Source organism: Protopterus annectens, chromosome 17.part0, assembly GCF_019279795.1.
Source record: "Protopterus annectens isolate FY-2018-M chromosome 17.part0, PAN1.0, whole genome shotgun sequence".
NCBI classification, from domain to species: Eukaryota; Metazoa; Chordata; order Ceratodontiformes; family Protopteridae; genus Protopterus; species Protopterus annectens.
Genome location: NC_056751.1, coordinates 337,907,992 through 337,932,036, shown reverse-complemented (window position 1 = coordinate 337,932,036; position 24,045 = coordinate 337,907,992). Strand labels below are relative to the sequence as shown.

Genomic DNA, 24,045 nt, shown 5'->3' with positions numbered 1-24,045 from the left:
AAACCCACAACATCAAACTTCAGATTATCAAAAAAAGAATTACTAAGAATATCTTTTTTCCAGAGGGCAAGACCTGTCTGTACCTAAGCACCCCTTGCAAATGATATACACCAACATTAACATTATACTAGAGCAGAAAAGGGCAAAATCCCACTCCCTGCTGTACATTGATCTCGCAGAATGAGCTACTGGCATTTTTTGAACATGTTGTTAGCGAGTGGGTTGATATTTCTAGCATTCAGTGCAGTGGATATGATCCAGTAATGTGCAATGTAGGTAAGGTAATGTGTAAGTTCCTTTATCCCCTACTTGAGCGATGTGAAAAGTTACCAGTTTCAGAGCAGGAGCTTATTGTATCATAACAAGAAAGGTCACATGACCTGTTCTTGGTGTATGACTTCCAACAAAGTTAGTGTAAGACTATGTAATAAACTTGGCTATGCAGCTTGCATGACACAATGCACTGCTTCTGAACTCACATACATTGCACGTCCACACTCAACTCAGGTTTTATCTGACAGATTGTATGAGATCAAGAAGACAAAGCACTCACTTGTCTCGTTTACTGAATTAGGAAGAATTTTGCAAAGGCTGAGTAAACAAGTTTCTAAGTGGATTCATAACAAACTGCATTTCCTGTAACCAGGTGGTAAGCCATACATTAGAAAATGTTGCTTACAGAGGCCATTCTGTCAGAGTCATGTCTGTTTTCAGTGATTGTTTTGGTATGGTGCTTGCTCTAAGGCAGATGAGTATATAATTCTGTGTCCTTGTATTTTTCTAACCTTCTTTTTCAGATTGTGCTCACAAAGTTTTTTTGTGGTTAATTAGATAGAGCAAGAGATGGACACTCTGTCAGTGTTTGCCACCACAGATAGGCTGACTAAAAGTAATCTGTCCCATGAACATCAGGAACAGAAAATTCTGAATTGTGACAAAACTTGGAATATCCAATACAATTCTAGCAGTTGCCCATTGCAGAAGACCTTTTCACAGTTTAACCCAGTCTATCTCTGTTGATCTCAACTGCCTAACCCTTGCTGGCCTTCCAAAGTCTTGTCTTCTTGATAGAGGGGTACTAGACGTACACCACAGTCCTGAAGGTTGACGTTGTAGAATTAGGTCTCATGGTGAGAAGAGTGCAAATTGGTTTGGGTTTTGAAGAAAATGAGAAGTATGTGGTGGCACCCACATGATGTGTACTGCTGCTAAGAGATCTAAAGTCAGAAGGGAGACATCAGATAGCACTACTGGAAGTTGGATGGTGCTACTAGTGGTGCCTTTGGTGAAGGTAGGTCCTGGGTGTTGGGTCTTCTGCAGAAGGCATACTAGACCATCCAGTTTTACTGGGGATTCCTGGTGTAACTTTTGCTTATGCCAATTTTTTAAGTATTCTCCTTGGAGATATATTGAGAAGTTCTTCATAACATGTATGTAGACTCTCTGTTATTCTTATGTTTGTTATACACACAGCTGAAATGAGTATTAGTAATTGTATAGAGAAACAATACTTTAATATTTTGTGATGTGCTTGTCTTTCTGTCAGGTGAATTGAGTGGTCAGGAATCTTTGGCAATGCAACAAACAATCCCTATATTCAGAGTTCACATCCTTGTGTAGTACAGTGCCAGGAATGGTATTGGTCTACCAAGAGGGACATTTGCATATCTGTGTATTATGGGTAAGTGAAGAAACTACTGAAACTGCTGATACTGGTGCAGCCTGATCCCCCACTCTCCTTCATTTTGCTGTTGTACTTCATTCTGAATTAAGATCGGTCATTTAAATGATGTAGCTGTTCAGATTTGTGACTCTGTATGCTGCTTGTTGCATTTCTCAAGAGTTCACTGTATGTCATCTAATCTTTGGACATCTTTCATTACTATGATAGCCCCTCTAACACACTATGTGACTGTAATGTTTACTTTTTTTTTCTTTTTCAGCCATCTTAATCATTGAATTTGTGTATGCAATTGTGGGGATAGTCTGGCTTATTGAATACTACAGCTCCTGCAATGATTCCACAGCTAAAAATGTTACACTTGGTGAGTACCTGCTATAAACTGTACTGTACTTGTTTGGATTTTACGCTTTACATTTGTAATCTTTAAATGCTGCTTGAAGAAGACATGGAAAACAGAAGTAATGTTGGAATTTGAAAACAAATATGGCATTCCCCTGAAGCTTTTTGACTAAGATCAACTATATCTACTCTTGCCATAACAGGTAGTCGGCATTAAGGATCTGAACTTTTCAGGTTTTCCATTTTCCTTTGAAAAAGTTGTAAAAGGCTTTTGCAAGATTTATGTTCACTATATTAGAATGTCCCCATGTGATAGTTCCTGAGAATTACACACATGCAGACAGTTCACTAACAGATTTACTCTGTGGCTTATTCTGTTTATTCCCTCATGTTTCTAAACATGACTATATTTTATCCTACAAGACAAACAGCAGTGTTTCTTTCTCTTTGCTTTGTGGCAAAGTAGTTATCAGTCATTAATTCATGAAATTTGCTGGCTACATATTCTAGCAGTACAGAGCCCTGACTATGATCCAGAGACCAGATTTTGATTATTCGACCCATTCCATGAGTAGTCAGTTAGATGGTCCGAATAAGCAACATTTTGAAGACCTGTCTCTGGGTACAGAAGGGATTCCCATTTAGGGCTTCAACCTTGCCACAAGTGATGGGTGTATTTGTGAAGGCTGCCAGCCTAGCTCGATATAATTTTGTAAATAATTCTATGTCCTTGTAAATATTAATATGACCACAGGGTTATGTAACAAATTAAGAAAACTGTTTATGTTCTGAGCTTCAAAAATGTAACCACGGTGCACCCTGCTGGAAGAAAGCTGATAAGTAAAGCATTTTATGACTGATCTCCAGCTTGGAGACAGGATGTCTGGGCTGGAAATTCTTTCTGTTGTTTTAAGACAAGAGATAATTACTAGGTTTTACATGTAAAGTGTCTTGTATTGCTGTGGTTACCTGGCAGGTGCAGATTACAAAAACAAATGTTAACAAGTTCTGTGAGCCTAGGAACTTAAATAGAAGTGTCAAGAATGATGTAATCTGAAATTACTCTGCAGTAAGGTGTGTTATCAATTTAAGACTTTCTCAGAAAGAGAGATTGAGTACTTTGTATTTTGTTCTGGAGCTGACAGTGACTCACCAGCACTTTGCCTTGTAAGTAGAATTTGAACAGTGATTTCTCTTAGAGATAGAATATAGCCAGATTAGCCTAGCTGTTTTCAATATTTATGTCAAGCTATCCTACAATATTGTTTTAAAGCATTTTCTTGTGATTGCTGAACTCTGTATTAGCACTGTGTTGAATTGATGAGTATTGTCTTTTGTTTTTATTATTTATTTTTAAATATTTTTAAACCTGTCAACTGTGGCTGTTTTGTGTAGAGATAATTTAAGCTCTTAGAGCACTTTGGATGTATTTGGTGATACTGTACTAAGCCACTCTGGAATAGTCTTAGCCCTGGGTCACACTTACTATTTGGATAACAGTAACACAGCACACAGTGGAATTGGTCACCCTTTGGGAAGGGCCTTATAGTAGCTGGTAAATAGTGGTTGTTGGCAGTGATTTCTCCCTTGTAGTCTGGGCCAGAGGAGACATAGGTGGACAGCCTGTGCCAGCCTTCCCAAGGATTGTCTGTGTGTTTGTATGTAATTAATTTCTCAAAGTCGGTGTGTGTCAGCTACTTGGGCAGGGACACGAAGCACTGGTTGGCCAGAGTGGGTGCTGGAGGTTTTGGCTTGACCACTTGGCTGAGATCTGAACCCTATAGCTGTGCCAGTGAAAAGTCTTATTGGGGATCTGGAGAGAATGGGAGAACCCAGCCCCAGACTGACCGTGATCTGTGTGCTCTTAAGGGAAATTGTACTTTACTGTGTGTGTACTTGTTATCCTCCCAATGTGGATGCCCCTCACTGATATTAGTGGTGAGGATTGAGGCTCCTTTATTACTGGGCCAGTGCACGGGAGTAAAAGTGTACATCATCGGATCACTGGCAAACAAGTTCTGCATTGGCACTGTTGCGTGCTAAGGCATGGGATGGGATGGTGGGTAATGAAAAATGAAAAATCTAAATCACAAATGGATGACAACTGACCATAGTTTGGCTGAGTTCTCCCCTGAGTATGTGTTTATGGACAGCTGTGATGGAATCAGTGAATTAGAAGAGCAAGAAAGGGGTTTGATGGGTTGGGTGGGGAAGGCCAAAACAAAAAAATCTTATTTCTAAATAACGAGATTTTGACCATATTTTAGGATGCTTTGTGATTCTGAATCCTACTTTTTTAGGGTGGGAGGAACGGTGAGCACTAGTTCAAGAAATTTGAATTGTACCACTGTAGTTTTGGCTACTGCTTCCAGTGCCAAGTTAAAGTGTAAAGCATAAGGCAGAATTCGAGCAGCACTGCATATAACAATAGTGATTGTCTGTAATAGCAGTGACATGAGGAGTGTAGTTAAGCAAGCAGTGTTGGCTGTTGTTCAGTAACACTTGTTTTTGAGCCTTTAAATGAAGGTACTAGCACTGCAAAGTCTTCACATATTTATAGATGTTTTACAGCTAATTCCATATGTAAGGGTGCTGGACCATCCTAACTTTCCTACAGAGAAAGGAAAAAGGATCAGCATTCTGCTGTAATGTTCAGTACCAAAAAAAAAAACAGATATAGCTTGCTGAGTTTTTATACAGAAAATTATGAACATTGGGTATATACTAATCCGCTGTTTCAACTATCTTATGAATGAGTTTTTTTTACAAGTCTAAGATATTGGCAGCTGTTTTTGAACAAGTGACAATAACAGCTTTGCCGGAGTGTTTACATTCAAAACTAAGTACATCAACATTTAAGTCTATTCCAAAGAAACAAATGGACCCAAGGACAGTTGAAGATTCCAGTATAAAAAACTTTAATCGCAGTGGCAATAATCACAAAGGCATAAGCGTTTTAACACAGGTAAAATCAGATGCTGACAACGGCCACCACAGAGTGTTTATTTAAGTACAAGACTTTTGGTATGTGTACACACACACACACACACACATATATATATATATATATATATATATAATATATAATGTGTGTGTGTGTGTCATAAAAACATCCAACAGACCAAACAATGTTGTAGAAAGTCACAACTTCAGTGCTATTTAAAAGCTGGAATGTCTTTTATTCATAGACATTATATATATATATATATATATATATATATATATATATATATATATATATATATATATATATATATATATATATATATACTCTCTCCATTTAATTCAGATGGACCAATAACAGAGAGTATATATATGTCTTGTGAAGTACTGTTCTCTGTTATGGTCTGAAGAAGTGGTGGTGACACCATGAAAGCGCTTACCTTATGAATAAAAGACATTCCAGCTTTTAAATAACACTGAAATCGTGACTTCCTACAACATTGTTTGGTCTGTTGGATGTTTTATGATATATTTTTGAACTGTTTTACCAACAGCTCATTTATCCTTGCTGCATCTTGTTTGGTGTTACATATATGTGTGTGTGTGTGTGTCTATATGTGTGTGTGTGTGTGTGTGTGTGTGTGTGTGTATATATATATATATATATATATATAGAGAGAGAGAGAGAGAGAGATTGTTTATTGTTTTTTTATGTTGCTTAGACTGTATTTAATATTAAATAGTCTTTGAGTTTAAATTTTATGTCATGTGACTTTGAACCAATTTAGAATCTTGTATTTAAATAAGCACTCTGTGGTGGCCATTGTTAGCATCTGATGAAGCAGGTTTTACCTGTGAAAGTGCATATGCCTTTGTGATTATTGCCACTGTGATTAAAGTTTTTTATACTGGAATCTTACTGGAAAGATGGGCAGCCATAGTGGTGCAGTTGTTAGCGTTGCCGCCTCACAGCAAGAGGTTCTTCGGTTCGATCCTCGGCTGGGGTGCCTTCTGTGCGGAGTCTGCATGTCCTCCCTGTGGTCGTGTGGGTTTTCTCCGGGTGCTCCAGTTTCCTCCCACATCCCAAAGACATGCTGTAGGTGGATTGGACACACTAAATTGGCGATAGGCATGAGTGCGTGCATGTGTGTGCCTTCTGTGGAAGGTTTGGTGCCGGGCTGGCAACTCGACACTGTAAAACTCCACTGCCAGTCATCAGAGGACAGTGATCCGCTCTGGCGACCCCTAACCGGGAAAAGCCGAAAGAAAAAGAAGATGATACTGGAATCTTCGCTGTCCTTGGGTCCATTTGTTTCTTTGGAATATTTTACTACTCCATGTTTGTTGGACTCTTATCTGGACATGTTGGTGGGTGTTTTTATCCTAACATTTAAGTCTAGATTGGTTATAGAGTTGCAGCTTGTAAACAGCAGTATTGAAATGCTGAGCAATATTTTTAACTTCTGGTTCAGGTGCAGCTGAAGGTAGAGGTAGGTAGTTATACTAGTTAATTGTCCTGCAGTTGTACAAACAGTCGAAGCATATTGATCGGAGGTCGTTAAAGCATAATTTACTGTAACTTCTAAATGAGATGTAATGCATGCATGTTATAGTTACTCAGGTCTGACCCTTAACATTTAACAAAAAAAAAATCATTTTGTACCCAATGAGCTGATGCAGCATACTTAAACATGTTAAAATAGCTGTTGTATTTATTTATTAGCTGAGAAGCTAGGCTTGTTCACGACCCTGTTTAACCCCAAGTTCGTGAGATACAAACATACCTATATTTCAGGAGACTCAAGCACCCAGCACTAAACACTAAGATAGTATGTCATACACATCTTTGGTAATTCAAGGCACATTGTGTCATTTTGTGCATTACTTATCAATACCATACCATCTTGATAGTCTGTGGGAATGTAGACAGTCATTTGATTTCTGGTCAGTTTTATTCAAATATTTGTATGTATGGCTCTGGTTTCTTTTGGTTACCTGCTGGACAGCCTGTCGTTCAGAGTGTGGCTGACATTTCTCTTGTCTGTTGGCTTTCACTGGGTGCTGTTCTTTTCTTCACATCCCAGATTTATGCCTTGAGAACAGACCTTTAAATTGGCAATAGGTGTGTGGAGAGTGTGTTATGTGCAAGCACGTGTGTATGTGTATATGCACATCCTGCTGTGTGTGTGTGTGTGTGTGTGTGTGTGTGTGTGTGTGCATGTATATAGATGCATACACATATATGTAATATATGTGAACACACAGCAGATAAATCTATAAATATGGTTCTGTATAAATCTGCTAAATAAGAGTTGATATATAATAGGTGCTTTTCTTAAATATACAGTACTTATTACCTGCTCTTTTTTAATATTGATTATTTAGAAAAATTAATTTTTCTTGTTTCCCATAAGCTGCATTGTTCTTTCCATATCTTACCCTGTCTTACCTAGTGTTCCAGAATTGTTTATCTGGCAGCTGTAGTGCTGACAGTGTAATGGTTTCATTAAGCTGTTCTGCAAATACTGTACAGACAGTACATAAATCCTCAACCTTCCAGAGGCAGCAAGTAGTAAACAGATTGCATCAACGGGCAATCCCTCAAAACTGAGCCTGATTCCAAGGAACATAGTGTTCCTAATACTAACAGAATGGGCGACTGTTGTTCTCAATATTTAGTATGTCGAAAAAGATGGTTTCTGAACAGGTATGCAGTCACTATCCAGTTATCTGCAAGAAATTGTGCATGTCCCATTTCAGGGTTATCATCCCACATACAGAGCACACTTTTTTTAGTCCGTGTTTGTCTTTGTTTCCTCTCAAGTACTTGCCCCGTATTGACCCTTATAGGTATTTTTTGAGTGTTTGATGCTTTATTTGCTCTGGCCTGCAGGTATTCTTGAAGTCTTAGGTAACCTGAATTTGCTTAGGTAAATTAGATAAAATAGTAGACTCAGTATAAAATATATTTAGTTATATATTGGCATTTGATTATATAATAATTATTTACAGGAAAAGTTACTTGTCAGGGTACCGGGATGTTATTTTTTTTTAGATTTGTCTGTATCTACCCACTACCAAGCATGGAACCCTGGTTTGTCCTCATTTTTCTAACAGATGGCAGGTTTTACCAAAGAGTAGTTTTCTGGTCTATATCACATGATTGCTTGAATGGTGTTCTTTACAAGGCTTGCACTGAGTGATACAGAGTTCTTATATTACAACTGATCCTGTAGTTCTGGTTTGGCACATTGATTCAGCATCTGTTACATGCAGACCTTCTGACTGCTCATCAGTTTTGGACTCTATGGAATGTTCTGGATGCTGTGGAATGTTTGTCATAAGATCTGGCAGTTAAACTTCATACTTGAAATTGTACTACTTTCATTCAGTGGTTTGTGCCCTTTGGCTGTGTACTTCAGTACTTATTCATTTCTCATTTGGAGTAGTATTTTAGTTATAGTGCCCATGTCATGTTGCGTCTTGTTTAAGTAGATGCAGAAGAGTTCTAATAAACAATCTAAATAAATAAATAAATATTATACACAGGGAAGGCTTGTGAATGAAGTTGTGCTGTAGCTATTAAGACTGGAACAAAAAAGCAGGTAAACACCACTGAAGGAAGCCCAAAACAAACAAAATAAACTCAGATAAAATATGTGCGAACCAACATAGAAGAATGAACAATAAAAACAAACAATAAAACTTTAATTCGACAGTCAGTTTCTCGGGTACCGGGCAAGCGCTTTTGACTTTAAAGCCTTCTTCAGATCCTAAAAATACAGGTCCTGAGATCACTTATTTAAAACACCTTGATCTAATCAAATCAAGGACTCTGACGGGAGGGTACGTTTTACAAAAAATTAAGTGAAATCCAATTAAAAACAGTATCTCTTATCCACTTCCAATCCAAAGTGCAAGATCCGATGAGCCTCTTCTTTCCACCAATCAAATGTTATTAATTCTTCCTGCTTTGAGCCTCCTCAAATCAAACAACAGACTAAACGCTCCAATAAAACTTGGTATGACAATTTTGTGCCTTCTTCATGACTTATCACAAGATTTCTAAACTTTTCTGTTCCGTTATAGGAAATCCCAATTACCAACAAAACGTATCTACAAAGTAAATACTCTATGCTATTCCCCTTGGCTTCAGTATGCAAACGGAAATCTTATGAACATTTCTAAATATCTTTTGGCTACTTCACAAACTCAGACCTTAATTTCTCAGTGTAAAAATACTCATCCACCAATTAACTTCATTGAATGAAATCACATCTCCTTGATAGCCAGTCATACCACACCATTGGTTCAGACGTTCATCCTCAAAACTTTGAGTGAATAACATAGCCTTCTTTCTTGTTTCAAACTGTTTCAGCCATTCTTATTCAACAACCAATGCTATTTGGAGAGCATAGCATCCAGCTAATCAGATGTTACGGCTTGTTCTTCCTATATCTGCTGCCACCAATCATGCAAGAGACTTCTTTTGACCAATATACTGTGATGAAGCGAACAATGCCACTTTTTTAGCCTACTAGGGCACAGCTCAGTCTCTTAATGGATATTTCCTGTTAGAACACAGTATGATTCAAGATACCAAAAAGAGCAACCCCGATCACCCTATTGGTCAAACTCCACAGCTGTAATCTATCAGAATCCTCCAAAGGGCTCCATATGCTGAAAAAAAAGAATTTTTATACTTCGATACATAGCTCCATTTCTATAAAACATTCTCCAATTTACGGCTTTCCTTTCCATAGGTGGCTTTGATGTCAGTAGATCGGAACATGTTCTCTTTAATAAAGTGGTTACATACACTCTTATCATAATTCCAAGTCATATAAAATGCCACTACTTCCTCACACTTAATCTTCATTCCTTGAGGAAGGGTTTTAACGGAACAAAACCATTTAATCCTGGTGGGCAATCTGCTTTAAGATTCATAATCCATTTTGCTTCTTCTGTTTCGGTTTTGTTGAACAAATCCCCTCCTCACAGGGTCTGTTCAACCATACTTATGACCATAAATTTAAAGGAATGCATACGGTTATCTTGAATGTGTGTATATAGGGCATTTGTTTCCACTCTATTTCTTATGTCAGATTGGTGCTTAAAAATATGTTCTTTAAATCTCCTGTTGGTCTTTCCTATGTAGAAAACCGAACAGAGGACACAAGTAGCAATATATACAGTATTTTTACTGACAGAGTTAGCACATCCTGTGAACTTGTAGCTCTTCCCCATTTTTGGATGAAGAAAATTATCAGTATTAATCATGCACATGACTTGCATGAGCCACATTTACACGTACCTATACAATGTCTTAGGTCTTTTGATCCTCTGCAGGTCACATTGCTTTTACATAGTAAACGTTTCAAGTTCTTATTTTTATAGGCAAACCAAGGGGTCTCCCCCACTATTTCTCTTATTCTAGAATCTGATGTTAAAATAGGCCAGAATTTCCTTATTATTTTGCCTATTTCAAAATTGTCTGTACTATAGGTAATGTTAAGTGTTGTCATAGGTTTCTTATTAACCATCCTGTCATTGATATGCACAATTGAACCCTGTTTAGTCTTTTGATAATACTGCACAGAATAATAGGGTCTGCCTTTGTTCTTACGAAAATCCAATTCTCTTGCTTGTTTCCTCTCAGTCAAATCCATACTATAGCCACGTTCCCTGAAATCATACATTAACTTAATTTCTTCCTGTTCAAAGATCTCAGCTTTGGTGCAATGACTGGATGTACATGTCACCTGATTATCTACAATGTTCCGTAAAATGTGTCTCGGATGCATACTGGAGTAGTGCAGCATGTGGTTACGCTACATCGACTTTTTAAAAGCATGGTGTGAATGCCTTCTCTGTCATCCAGTATCACCTTTACATCCAAGAACTCAATTTGTTCTTTGGACAAGTTAAGGTCAAACTTTAAGAAAGCGGTGGTTTTTGTTAGGTACTCCACAAAATTTCTAACTTCTTGTTCCTGTCCTTCCCATAGGACCACCCAAACCTCAACCTTTAATATGTAAAGTCTGAACTAAAAATGCAGTGCAGGCCTTAGACAAGACGAAAAGAACAAAAATAAATGAAAATCCAAACATAAAACCATTTAATTAAAGCCACAGTGTTACATTCACAAAACACAACTTAAATGGCATGCAAGGTGTTCACTGTAAAATAAATGAATCTTTGAGCCAGTTCCAGTCCAAAAGAAATCCTTTATTCAGTCCTTGCAGATTACAAATTCAGTACAGCCTTCCATCCCTCCGTCCTCCTCAGGACCACCTCTTCACACCACAGAGGCCCTTATAAGAGCCAAAACAGTCTTCCTCAAGACTACAAAGGCCCTTTTAAGATCCACAGCAGGTTTATTCAAAACCACATATGAATCACTATGACCTTTTCAGGACTTAGACTTGGACCTCCAGGAGTAACAACTATTCCAGTAAGAGTGTCCTTCCGTCCAGATTTATTCCCACCACACGAGTGGGTTACACTCCCAACAGGAAGCGGATACCACCCACTGTTTTGTTGGTTTACTCAATCATTTGGCATTTGGAGATGGCTGATGTGGAAGATGTGATGATTTGTAGGTGGAGAATCTTCAGTGTCCAAGCATGCTGGAATGATGTTAGTTAAGAGAGAAATTGATCTTCAGCAAATCTTTACCAAGAAGATGGGAGTCTTGTTTATTTGGTCTTGCAGGGAAGATAAAGGTTGGATGTGGAAGGAAAAAAAAATATTCTTTTCTTGCTCGGGGATGGGTCAGGAGCAAATTTGCTTTAGCTTGGCATGGCTTGAGGAATTGAAAGCGATATTATATTGGGGGGAACAATGTAAGAATATAATATATGGTGATTATCGCTCAGGAAACCAGGCATCATAAACAAAAACTTAAGGAAGTCTGGGGCAAAGTTAGGCAGTGTTACAGATTGGAGACTGATAGCGGTTGATAACAATTTTGTGTATATGCAAGCCTTTTGTTTATATTTCTGTGTTTTGCATACCAGTAGTTGCATGAATAGTTTCATTTTAAAAGGGTTCATGTTGTGATATACCTGATGTATTAAATTTCATCTCAATTTTGTAGTAGTCATAATGGAAAAGATGTATTGTATTTCTGCCATATTTTGGTATGTTGTGTAATTCACTGATGTATTAAGCTATAAAAATAAATCTGTTTAGTCTGCCTTTTTCATAGCATCCAGCGTTTTACTTCTAATTTTTTTCCACCTGTCCCATGCACTCGAGTGCCTGTCTGAATACCTACTCCATTGTTGTTCACTACACAAGTCTGCAACCCTCTTTTTGAACAGATACTTTCAGATATCCCAGTTGTAGTTCATCCCTATGACCTGCTTGTTCGTGACCTCTCCTTCCCTTTCTGTCCTTACTATTTGGGATGTCTCTTCAACCCCCCATCCCCCACCATATGATTTTATGCACCAATATCATGTTTATCTGGTCACAAATGTAGTTCTAGCTTCTCTAGCCTTTGGTCTTTTTTCTTTCCTTTCATCCCATTGAACTTTATGGTAGGTTTCCTCTGGATTCCTTCCAGCAGCCTGACACTGCTTTTTTTTAAAATGACCTTCAGAACTGCATACAGTATTCAAAGTTCAGTTTGTTGTAGTCCCTGTTGTGTGGAAATATTATTTATTTCATTTTGGAATGTGTCCCCCAAGGCAACTGCTGCCTTCTCACTCTCCTGCTAGTGGTTCACTCCAGGTGTGATCAACACCTGCAGTTCAGTTCTCGGTTGCCATCCATTCCATTCCCTTAACTAATGCATTACACCAAGACTGTTGTGGCTCATGTGCAGAACATTGTATTTGTTTGCATCGAGTCTAAGCTGTTGCCTTTCAGCTCATTTGTTTAGTGTTTCCACTTCCTTCTCATCCTGCAGTGCTCTGCCTTTCTTTGTGTCACTACCAACAGGTTAAGATATGTCTGAGGTAAACATATTAAAGAATACTGTAGCCAGGATAGACTGATGGAGTACCCAGTACTAGATTTTCTAATTTTTATCTTTGTCCGCTCACCTCATTACACAGTGTCTTACCATTTAGTCCTGCAGAGTTCCAGTTCCTCAGCCATAATCCTGCCTCTAACACCTCCACGTTACTTATTAGCCTCCTGCTTCGGACCTAGTCAAAGGATTGCTGAAGCCGACTTTGACTGTATGTACTGGTACTGTCCTGTTAAGTCACCTGTAATCCAGTCACAAAACTGGATCAGGCTTGACTGACAACTCCTCCTGATTTCTAGACCTACAGTTCCCCAGATTGATTTTTTTTTGAAAACTCCCTTGTATATTGATTTCCAAGCTTATCACACTTCCTCTCTTCCAGTCCTAAGTACTTCTGCAGTAGCTGTTAAGCAGCTGAAAATCTCTATCAGGAATGATGTACTGGTATAGTGACTAGATTTCTGAGGAGTCTGGGAGGTAGTCCATCTTATTCTTATGGTTTATCATCTCTAATGGCAGCCAGTTCCTTCTACATGTCTTGTCTGTCTTTCTGCTGGTATCTGTCCATTGTTCTCCCCATTCTGTCCTGCCTCCCTGCCAGTATGACACCCACCCTTTGCTTTTTCTTGTGAAGACTGAAACAAAGTATTCATTCAGTACACCCCCCCCCATTTTTTTCCTGACCCCCCCCCCCACACACACATCTTTGTTCATCTTGTTTAGTTCTGTCTCTCTCTTACAACTTTCTGCTATGTCTCTGTAAAAAGACCTGGTTTCTGTCATTGGCCCCTTCTGCCAATTCCCTTTCACCCTTTCATCGTTTGCCTTTACCATCTTTGTTGCCTTTGTACTAGTCTCCTTGTAATGGGATTTCTCCTCCTTACTCTTGCCTTTTCACCTCTTGCAGACATTCTGTTTTGCCTTGCTAGCCTCCTATTCCTTAGTGACAACACTTTCTTTCTTTGTCCATGGACCTGAGTACTCATTCCGTAACCTATTCCTGTAGCTTTACTCCCCAAAAATGCTCCCAGTACCCTGACTAATCTTTAACCACCTTCCCTAACTCAGCATAATCCATTCTTGTAACAATTCCACACCTTATCTTTGTCATTTTATAATTATCCTTCATCCTTTCAGTAAATCACCCAGTGGCATGATGACAGCTGACAGTGCATTTACCTGGACATCCATTTCCATAGTCCTCGACACCCTCTGCAGTAGCTAAGACTACATCTAAAATTCTGTATTTTCTTGTACAGCCCTGTACCTGTTGGCTGAATCCCTCATAGTGCAAGATCTCAATTAACTCAGAAAAGCGACTACTTTCTGGATTTAAGTATCTTTGCTTTTTTTCACTTGGAATAGCTTCTGTAGCTTACCCTGAACTAGCTTGAACTGTTTTTTAACTGTTTGCTGCATTATTTTAAAATCTGCACTTAGTTACATTTTAGTCGAATTTGATCGAAAGTTTGTTTGTTTGTTTAATTTAACTGTTGAGGCTGCCCACTAAAGTGTGCTAGCCTGTGTAACTGATTTATCACCGTTTCTGCATTTTCTGTGTGTTTTTATCAAAAAAACAAAAATATAATCCTTGTTTTCCCGCCTCTCCTCGACTAGTTTAGACCAGTTTACAGGCATTGCTGTATTCTGGGCTGTGGTGTAGTTCCTGTGTTGTCCATTACCTTACTTGGATAGAAGGAAGTTTCTTTGCTCAACAGTGGGAATGGGGAGCCTTGAGCAGCCTACCTGTCCCTGTAGGAAGTGACCTCAGCACAAGAAGCTGTAGTAATTGGTTGTTTGGACCATTTGTAGCTCTTTTGTAGTTCACTGTTTAAAATCCGCCTCTGGGCGTTTTTTCTGGCTATACTGTTCAGACAAGCTCCTCGTGGTCCTGCAGAGTGGTCCTAGCAGCAGGGAACTCAGAAAAGTGACTACTTTCTGGATTTAAGTATCTTTGCTTTTTTTCACTTGGAATAGCTTCTGTAGCTTACCCTGAACTGGCTTGAACTGTTTTTTAACTGTTTGCTGCATTATTTTAAAATCTGCACTTAAAGTTACATTTTAGTCGAATCTGATCGAAAGTTTGTTTGTTTGTTTGCTTAATTTAACTGTTGAGGCTGCCCACTAAAGTGTGCTAGCCTGTGTAACTGATTTATCACTGTTTCTGCATTTTCTGTGTGTTTCTATCAAAAAAACAAAAAAACAAAAATAATCCTTGTTTTCTCGCATCTCCTCGACTAGTTTAGACCAGTTTACAGGCATTGCTGTATTCTGGGCTGTGGTGTAGTTCCTGTGTTGTCCATTACCTTACTTGGATAGAAGGAAGTTTCTTTGCTCACCAGTGGGAGTGGGGAGCCTTGAGCAGCCTACCTGTCCCTGTAGGAAGTGACCTCAGCACAAGAAGCTGTAGTAATTGGTTGGGTTGGACCATTTCTAGTTCTTTTGTAGTTCACTGTTTAAAATCCGCGTTTGCACGGCTTTGCGCGGTTGTGCGCATAGCTGGTTAAACAAGGTTAAACTTCTTCTGGCTCCGCCAGGTCTGCTCTTCAAATTTTCCCTTAAGGAAGCTCTACTCTTAGTATAATCAGACTACTCACTATATTATAAGCCTAGCACTTGTTCTCAATACTTCTCTAATAAGTAAGCACTCTCGTACTAAGTAAAGCACTACATCTACTTACCACCCCTGTGAATATCCACTTCCCTTAAAGGTACAGCACTCCCTTATACTGTTCTAGCATGTCGAGTGGTAGATTACTGGCGTCCTCTCCAGTTCAGCTGGTCACTCTGGGTATCTTGAGACAATGCTACAACTGTCTCATGTACACAGACAACCCTCTCCTCCTCCCAACAAACACAAATACATGTGAGAGATGCAACTATATAGCCAAACTGGAGGCTGAACTCTCTCAACTCAGGGCTGGCATGACCAGACAGGAGGAGATGGTAACCACACACACAACAATCCCAGTCCCACATAGACCTACCACAACTGCAAACCAAACACATAAAAACACAAAGACATACTCGGAGGCTCTAATAAAAAACTTACCAAAACAACAGAGGCTCCCAAAGCAGACATCCAAAAATCCACCACCTCAAAACAAAACACATGCAACACATACTTCAATAAATCAGTGTGTCAACCAATCACAGCCCTTAAGGCCAAACACCTTGCCTGATACACTAGTAATAGGTGACTCTATAGTCAGACACACTGATGTCCCGCTGACCAGGCTGAACAAGGAGAGGGTGACTGTGAGCTGTCTATCGGGAGCTAGGATCCGCCACATAACACACGCACTCAAGTCACTCCAAAGCAAGTACAAATATGACTCCGTCATTGTCCATGCTGGTGTGAATGACCTGAGATGTACCTCCCTGGGTTACATGAAAAGAGACATAGAGGAGCCCTCCGATTATGTAGCCCAGGCTGGTATGACCCTGACCCTGAGCAGCATCTTGCCCTCACCAAGAATGATACCACAATACAAAGACAAGATGGATTGGATTTCCTCATCTACTTCAACTGACAAATTATCCATTTTCTTTGTAAATATTACTTAACTTAATATAGTAAAAAAAAAAAAAAAAAATTGTGTACCATCTATCATGGTTCAAAACTACATTGTATACACTTTAATATTTGTTACCTTCTTATTTTGTATTGCTAGTAGCTAACCTCTAACTTAATTACTTTCTGACTTAGGATTATTTTGTTTAGTTAAGATCTATAATATATGTACTAACATTTTATTTTTCCCTTTGCATAATACATGTCTACTATGTCTTTTTGTGAATTTCTAAAATTGATTTAACCTCTCCTCCACTGAAAATGGACATTAATCCAGCTGGACTAGCCCGGTCAACAAATGTAAAATAAAATAAAATAAATAAATTTAATAATTGGCTCAAGTACTGGTGTCATTCTAAGGGGATCCAATGTCTGTCTGCCTGGGATGACATGTTGGACAAGCCACGCTGCGTCACAAGGGATGGCTTACACCTGTCACCACTGGGCTTCCGGGTATTGGCTAAGGCTCTTGCCACCCCCATAGTGCCTTTTTTAGGCAAGGCTCAAAAGACAAACCCACCTCCTTAGAAAACAAAAATGGAAAAAAAACTAAGGGTAATGCTGCTCAACACCAGAAGTCTAAATCTCAAGATGCAGGCACTTGATGCACTCCTCAGCATGGAGAACATCGACATCTGTGCAGTAACTGAAACCTGGTTCAAGGCTCCTGAGAGCACCCCAGCGCTACCAGGCTATACCTCGTATCATGCTTTTCGCCCCAAAACCCAGGCGAACCACAAAGGGAGGGAGTGTCCATATTCATCAAGGACACCCACACCTTCAGGTTAGTAGCAACACATGAAGCATCAGAGACCATACAGGTGCAACTAACCATAGGCAAAACTGCTATACAACTGGTAGCATGTTACAGACCACCCTCCCAATCTCAAGAACCCCACTCAGCCTTCCTGAAGACATTGGAGGATATGAATGTATCACAAAATACCATCATACTGGGAGACTTCAACTACCCAAACATAGATTGGGTACATTATTCTAACCCTAATACCCTAGCCCAAAGGTTCCTGGAATTCATAAATTCAAATGCACTGGAACAACTAGTCACCTCTCCCACTAGGGTAGATAATATACTAGACCTGATCATCACAAACATGTGGACAAAATGCTCCACACCGAAGTATACCCTCACTAGTGAGATCTGACCACAAACTAATCACCCTGGATATACATATCCCACCTCCACCCCCAGCACAAAAGACCACAGTGAAAAACTTCTCAAAAGCAGACTTTACTCTTCTTAAGACTGAGATGGTATCCTTTAAGCCCACCGTGCCAGTGGATACCACATCCCACAATGCCGAATCCTTCACAAATGCTTTCTATGGACATCTCCAAGAACGCATGGATCATGCAATCCCAAATAAATCCAAGTCCCTCTCCACCAAAGGTAAGCGTCCTATCTGGTGGACCTCAGCCATAAACAAATTGTATAACAAAAGAAGGAAGCTACTGCACGTCAGAGCAAAATCCCATGAAAGGAAGACATCTCTGATCAACATTAGCAGAAAACTACGTTCTCTCATAAAAATATCCAAGGCCAACTTTGAGAGAAAAATCGCTAAGGACACTAAAGATAACCACAAAGCCTTCTTCAGCTATGTTAGAAACCTGGGCAGAAACCCTCAGATATGCTCAGAGTTGGTTCACAGCAACAAAAAATACACTGAACCCACAGATATTGCCAACATTCTGGCTGACAGGTTCAATGCAAATTTCTCCCCTCCCTCACCCCCAAAAGAAGAAATACTTATCCCAGCTGAATGTAATCTCCCTGTCATCTCAGATGTCCAAGTGAGAACCGCCCTAAACAAAGCAAAAAACACAGCATCAATGGGACCTGATGGTATCCCAGGTTGCGTGTTACGTGAACTCCAAGAGGAGCTAAACCCACACATAAAAATGCTATTTAACCTTAGCCTTACTTCGGTATATCTACCTGAACACTGGCGTACAGCAACAGTGGTCCCACTCCACAAGGGGGGTGCCTCTACAGACCCTGGAAACTACCGCCCCATAATCTTAACTAGCCTGGTCTGCAAAGCTATGGAAAGAATCATTATGGAACTCATAAACAGAGATATAGGGGACCTACAGACACTTGACCCCACCCAGTTCGGCTTTGTAAAGGGCAGATCCTACCTTTTAAACCTGGTTGACTTTTTCGAAACAGTCACTAGAGCCATTGATGAGGGCAAAGCAGTCCATACAGCATACCTGGACTTGGCTAAGGCCTTCGACACAATACCCCACTCAGGCATCATAGATAAGCTCAACAGCTTAAAAGTAAACCCTTATGTCACTAGATGGGTTGCAAACTGGCTAAAGGACAGAACCCATAAAGTTAAAATTGCTGGAGCAATGTCAGACTCAAAGCCAGTCACAAGTGGTGTCCCACAGGGATCTGTCCTGGGACCCCTCTTGTTCGGCATTTATTTCTCAGATGTTAAAGCAAACATGGGAGGGCTGTGGCTGACAAAGTTCACAGATGACTGCAAACTAGGCGCCATAGTCGATACACCAGCAGACACATACATCCTACAGAAAGGCCTCACAGAAACGGACAACTGGTGCCGGAGTCACGGCCTTAAACTAAATGCCAAAAATGTATAGTCATCCCTTTGGGAAAAACAAAGTACCCACAAATTATCACATAGACAGCAACCCACTGAGTACGGAAAAAGTAATCAGAGACCTAGGGACCCAAGTCGACAGCGACCTCTCATTTGACACCCACGTTGCCAAAGTGGTTAGAAAAACATTCTACCTTGCACACCTCATCATGAAGGGATTCACATCCAGATCCAAGGATGTCATTGTACCCCTATATTCCTCCCTCATCAAACCCTTGATTGAGTACAATGCCCCATTTGGAATGTACCTCACCCGGCATTTGCAACAGCTGGAGAGACCACAAAAGTACCTCACCAAGAGGATCAAGGGTCTCCAACATATGTCTTATTCTGCCAGACTAAAGAAACTTCAGCTCTATTCAGTAGCATACCGCCTGCTCAGAGGTGATCTCTGCCTGACGTACAAGGCCATGTCCAATCAGGATCTGATGGACATGCTCCACCTCAAAAAATCCAAATCCATCAGGACCACGAGAGCTAAAGACTTAAACCTCTGCACAAGTATGAATAGGACATGCTGGAGGGATAGATTCAGAACCCAGAGGCTTCCCATGCTTTGGAACAAGATCCCAGTTCGTATTAGGCAGAGCCCTCACTGACTCTCTTCAAGAGAAATCTTGATGAGTGGATGGGAGATCGTAAGTTTACCCCAGGGGTCACATCTGTGTCACTGCTAGACAGGGGCACAGTAAACTAATTCTATTATATAAGGGGACCTTCATTGTGTCACTACTAGACAGAGGCACAGTATTCTAAATTTATTCTGTACATTTTTTGTACCATTTCATGGGGTGGCAAAAGCCACATCACTATGGCTAGGCTTACAAATGCCCCAGGGCAGATAGCCTAGTACTATACTATGAAACTATGAAACTCCTACTCCCTCTTTACCTTGGTGCTTGGAATCCATGTTTATTTGGCTTCTGTGTGTGCTATTAGCCATTAGAGGCTGTGTCCTGCCGTTAGAATGTTGTTACTCTGCTTTATTTTCATCTTTTGACAGGAAAATATTGCAAAACTTTGATTTTTTTCATCATTTCCACATTATTTACAATATGTATGAATCTGTTTTGTGTGTTTTTAACATCAGTTTGCAATTGTAGTATGAATGAAGTTATTTTAATAAACTGGAAATTTTAATATCACTCTGACAGTAAAATGCAGTTTAAATTGCCATTAAACATTATTTTATGGTAGTTTAATGTGAAGTGTGTGGAGCTAATTTTTACACTGGTTTGGCACATTCATTGCGTTGGTTTTTGGACAGTGTACAGGAAATTACTTAACTTCTGTCATTTGTAAAAGAATTCTGAAACACTTGTCAGATTGGGTTTTTGTGTGTGTGTGTGTGTGTGTGTGTGTGTGTGTGTGTGTGTGTGTGTGGTAGTGACACAGTTTGGCAGAGTTTAGTTGTGTGGGTACATACTTGTGCTTATTGTGATATATTAAACAGTACTATCAGTTTATTATTTTGGCTTTTCTCTTCCCCTGACTTGATTGATCCTCACCCTTGTCCCCCCACTCAAATTTGGTTGCACCTTAAAAGAAAAAACAATGTTGCCTCGGCCTACGGTTAGTGATTCTGTCAAGGCCGCTCTCGGCCTGCAGACCACTGATCTTTTGCCCATCTCCCTCTTGTGTAGCTTTGCTGGCCACTAGAGAACGAAGGATAAACACCTTCTCCGTGGCTGTTCCATGGAGAATCAAACCCTTCAATGCAGAATTAGTCTGGAATAAGATGCCCCTTGCTAGACATAAAACTCTGTCTCTAGATATTTTATCTAATAGTGAAGCTAAGAAGATATTATAAACAGAAGCTTTATTACACAACTGCTAAGCAGATTGTAACTGTTTATAAAGCTGATGTGGTTTCCTTGGCAGAGTGGTCCGCAGACAGCTAATTCTGATGGTTGTGTTCCCATATGTGGCTCTAGTGCTAGTTTGGCTAGAGACCTTTCCATTGTTTCACAGAATGATGATGAATCTGATGAGGAACAGTGGCGATTTTCTAGCTGACACTAAGTCCAGTCACTCTGATTATTCAGAAGGAGAACCTGAGCTTAAGTCCAAGCAAGTATTCACTTTTCCTCAGATGACTGCTAGATTTAGTGATGTTCTTAATTGGGAGCAGTTGGGACCTACCCCTGCTAGGCATGGTATATGACTTTATACTGGATAAAATGTCCAATTCTGTGGCTATGTCCCTCTCTCATTAGCCTTGAAAGATGTTTTATCTGCAGGGCATAAATATTGATTCCAACAGTCCATAAAAAGGCTCAGAGAAAAGATAAGGACCTCTTGACTATAACAGGTCTCTTTTTTCATTTGACTGCCAACATAGCGGTGGCCTCCCCAGCTGGCTGCTCAAATAAAAGTCCTTGGCTTCAGCTAATCCAATGGTCCCTCTTTATCAGGGGACATTGGCTTTACCTAATCCAATGGCCCTTGATAAAGAAGGAAAATGGTTAGATCTTCAAGGCAAAAAGAAGTCTCCTTCTAGTAACGTAGCCTTTAGAATATTAAATTATCAAGGTTATATGAGGATTACAGTTTGGATGATTTTGCTGCAGCCTTACCTGCAGAGCAAAAGTCTTATATGAATGAAATTGTTTTCAATTTGACTCATGTTTCAGAACATGCTTTGAGAGATGTGCTTGAATGTTTAGATACATCCCCTGGAAATACTGCGTCTTTTCTTGTATGAAGGTGATATCTTTGATTATAGAGTCAGATGATTTAAAAGCCAATTTTTTGACTTCATCTTTAACTTCTAAATTGGAGTTTGGGCCGTCTATTGCACAGATTCTCACACAGTAGAATTGTAGAGGCAAATTAATATGTGGGGTATCTGGGATGCTTCATGTACCCAAGTTCTCCCCAAACAAGGCATCTTCATTTAAGAGCCAGAAAAATAAATCCCAGGCAAACAAAAGTTAGGGATACAAAATGAAATGGCAGGAGAATAATTATTCAAAACAAAACAAAATGAGTTCCTTTCCAAAAAAAGAATCAACCCCCTACAAAGGAATGATTATGCCAAGTCAGAAGAGTACCACCCTCACTATGCTCTTCCTTGTCTTCCTGCTAATCCCCCAGGCTCTTTCAACCCTACAGCCTGGCTACAAAGAGTCTCAGATAAATTGGTTCAGGGAATAATTCGGAGAGGACACACTTTGCATTGAATAGAAAAGCCTTCCCTTTTCAGGAGAATTTAACCACACCCACCTGAGCAGGCACAGCTGTTTCCTCCAGTGCCCCATCACAAGCAAGAAGCAGAGGTAATAGGATTTTACTCCAGAATATTTTTGGCACCAAAAAAGGAGCAGTCCTGGAGACTGTTCCTAGATTTGTCCTTTCGAAACACCTCTGTAAAAGTTCCAAAATTTAAAATGCTCTTTTTACAGTCAGTCCTAGTGTTGCTTGCAGACCTTTGTTCTGTCATGATGCTAAATCTCAAGGATGCTTATCATTATTCCTGTTGCTTCCAGTTTCATGACATGTTTGAGATTTGGCTTACATTATCAGTTTTTCTATATTACCCTTTGTGCTATCTACCATCCCTCAAGTATTCACAAGATGTCTGGCACCAGTGGTTGCCTGCTGCAGAATCCTGGACATCCAAATTTTTCCTTATTTAGATGACTTTTTGATTTTTGCAGATTCTGTGTTCAGGTCTTTGGAGTCCCTAGTCAAGGTCGCCTCCCCCATTTCCTACCTGCGCTTCAAATTGAATCTTCAAAAGTCCTTCCTGATACCCTCTCAACAAATTGCTTTCCTAGAGTGCTGAATAGGCACAGTAAAAAGGGTGGCCCTCTTGCCAGAAATCAAATATTAAACTTATCAGCGCATTTACTTAGATTTCTCTCTTCTAGACTTAGCCTCAGCAAGAGTGTTCCTCAAATTTTTAGGGCTTACGGCATCAGGGATCCTCATGATAACACTAGCTAGGATAAATATGAGGAAAAGTCAGTGGTACTTGAAGAATTGTTGGACCCAACACCTTCTTCCCTAGGATTTCCAGGTACCAGTACTGGAATGTGTGAAATAGGAACTGCAGAGGTTCAGGGATCAACTGTCCCCTAATCCAGGGCACCTTTCTCTCTTCAGACTCCAGTCTAATGTGCCCAGATAGACTTTACAGCTTTTGTTTAGGGAGCAGTGTCCATGGTAGTTCAATTGCAAGGCTTGTAGAGTCCTCAGGACACCCCAAAGCACATAAATATAAAAGAAATGTTGCCACTGATTCATGACTTAAAAGTTCTTCACCACTTATGGATTCTGGGTCCTCTTCTATTGGTCAGCAAGGAGTTACAAAGTTATACCCTCTTTACCAGTTGAAATGATAGCCTGGGAGCCATCTCTTCAGCATTCTCTGACTCTTCATGACTCATGCATTCTGTCAGAGCAAAACATAGTGGCAGACAGACTAAACAGATCCTGGACAGACCCTCATGAGTGGAAACTCCATTCAAAGGTCTGCTGGGTCTTGATCCAAATGTAGGGAACACCTCAAGAAGATATTTTCACCTACTTTTAAAACAGACCACTGTAAAAGTTCAAGATATTCATGCAGCCATGCTTGGAAGTCAGATGCTCTATCATTCCCATGGTTAAGAATGTTCCTGCACATTTGCACCCTTTGCGATAATTCCCAAGGTATTTCTAATGATTCAGAAAGAATTACTAAAGATCATTGTGGTAACCCTCTTTTGGCCCAGGCCAAGTTGGTTCCCCCTTTTAATGGAATCGGCTAGTTGCAATTGCCACAAACTTCTTCACAGACTGGATCTGCTCACACAGCATCAGAGGTGAATGGAATACCCCAACTTAGAGCAACTGCAACTGGCAGCCTAGTTGATTCTATTCTGATATCTTT

The 24,045-nt window shown here is 39.9% G+C and overlaps 1 protein-coding gene across 7 annotated transcripts in view; it reads left to right on the top strand.

Moving 5' to 3' along the window:
- Positions 1 to 24,045, top strand: part of DAGLA (diacylglycerol lipase alpha) — a 2,305,179-nt gene that overhangs the window by 1,594,787 nt on the left and 686,347 nt on the right. For 6 of the 7 annotated variants that reach the window (XM_044059505.1, XM_044059506.1, XM_044059501.1 and 3 more), the window contains one exon: positions 1,944 to 2,045. In XM_044059505.1, the coding sequence (XP_043915440.1) occupies positions 1,944 to 2,045 (102 nt within the window). Of the gene's footprint in view, positions 1 to 1,607; positions 1,682 to 1,943; positions 2,046 to 24,045 lie in introns of those variants that run through there. The other variant, XM_044059507.1, reaches the window with a different exon arrangement.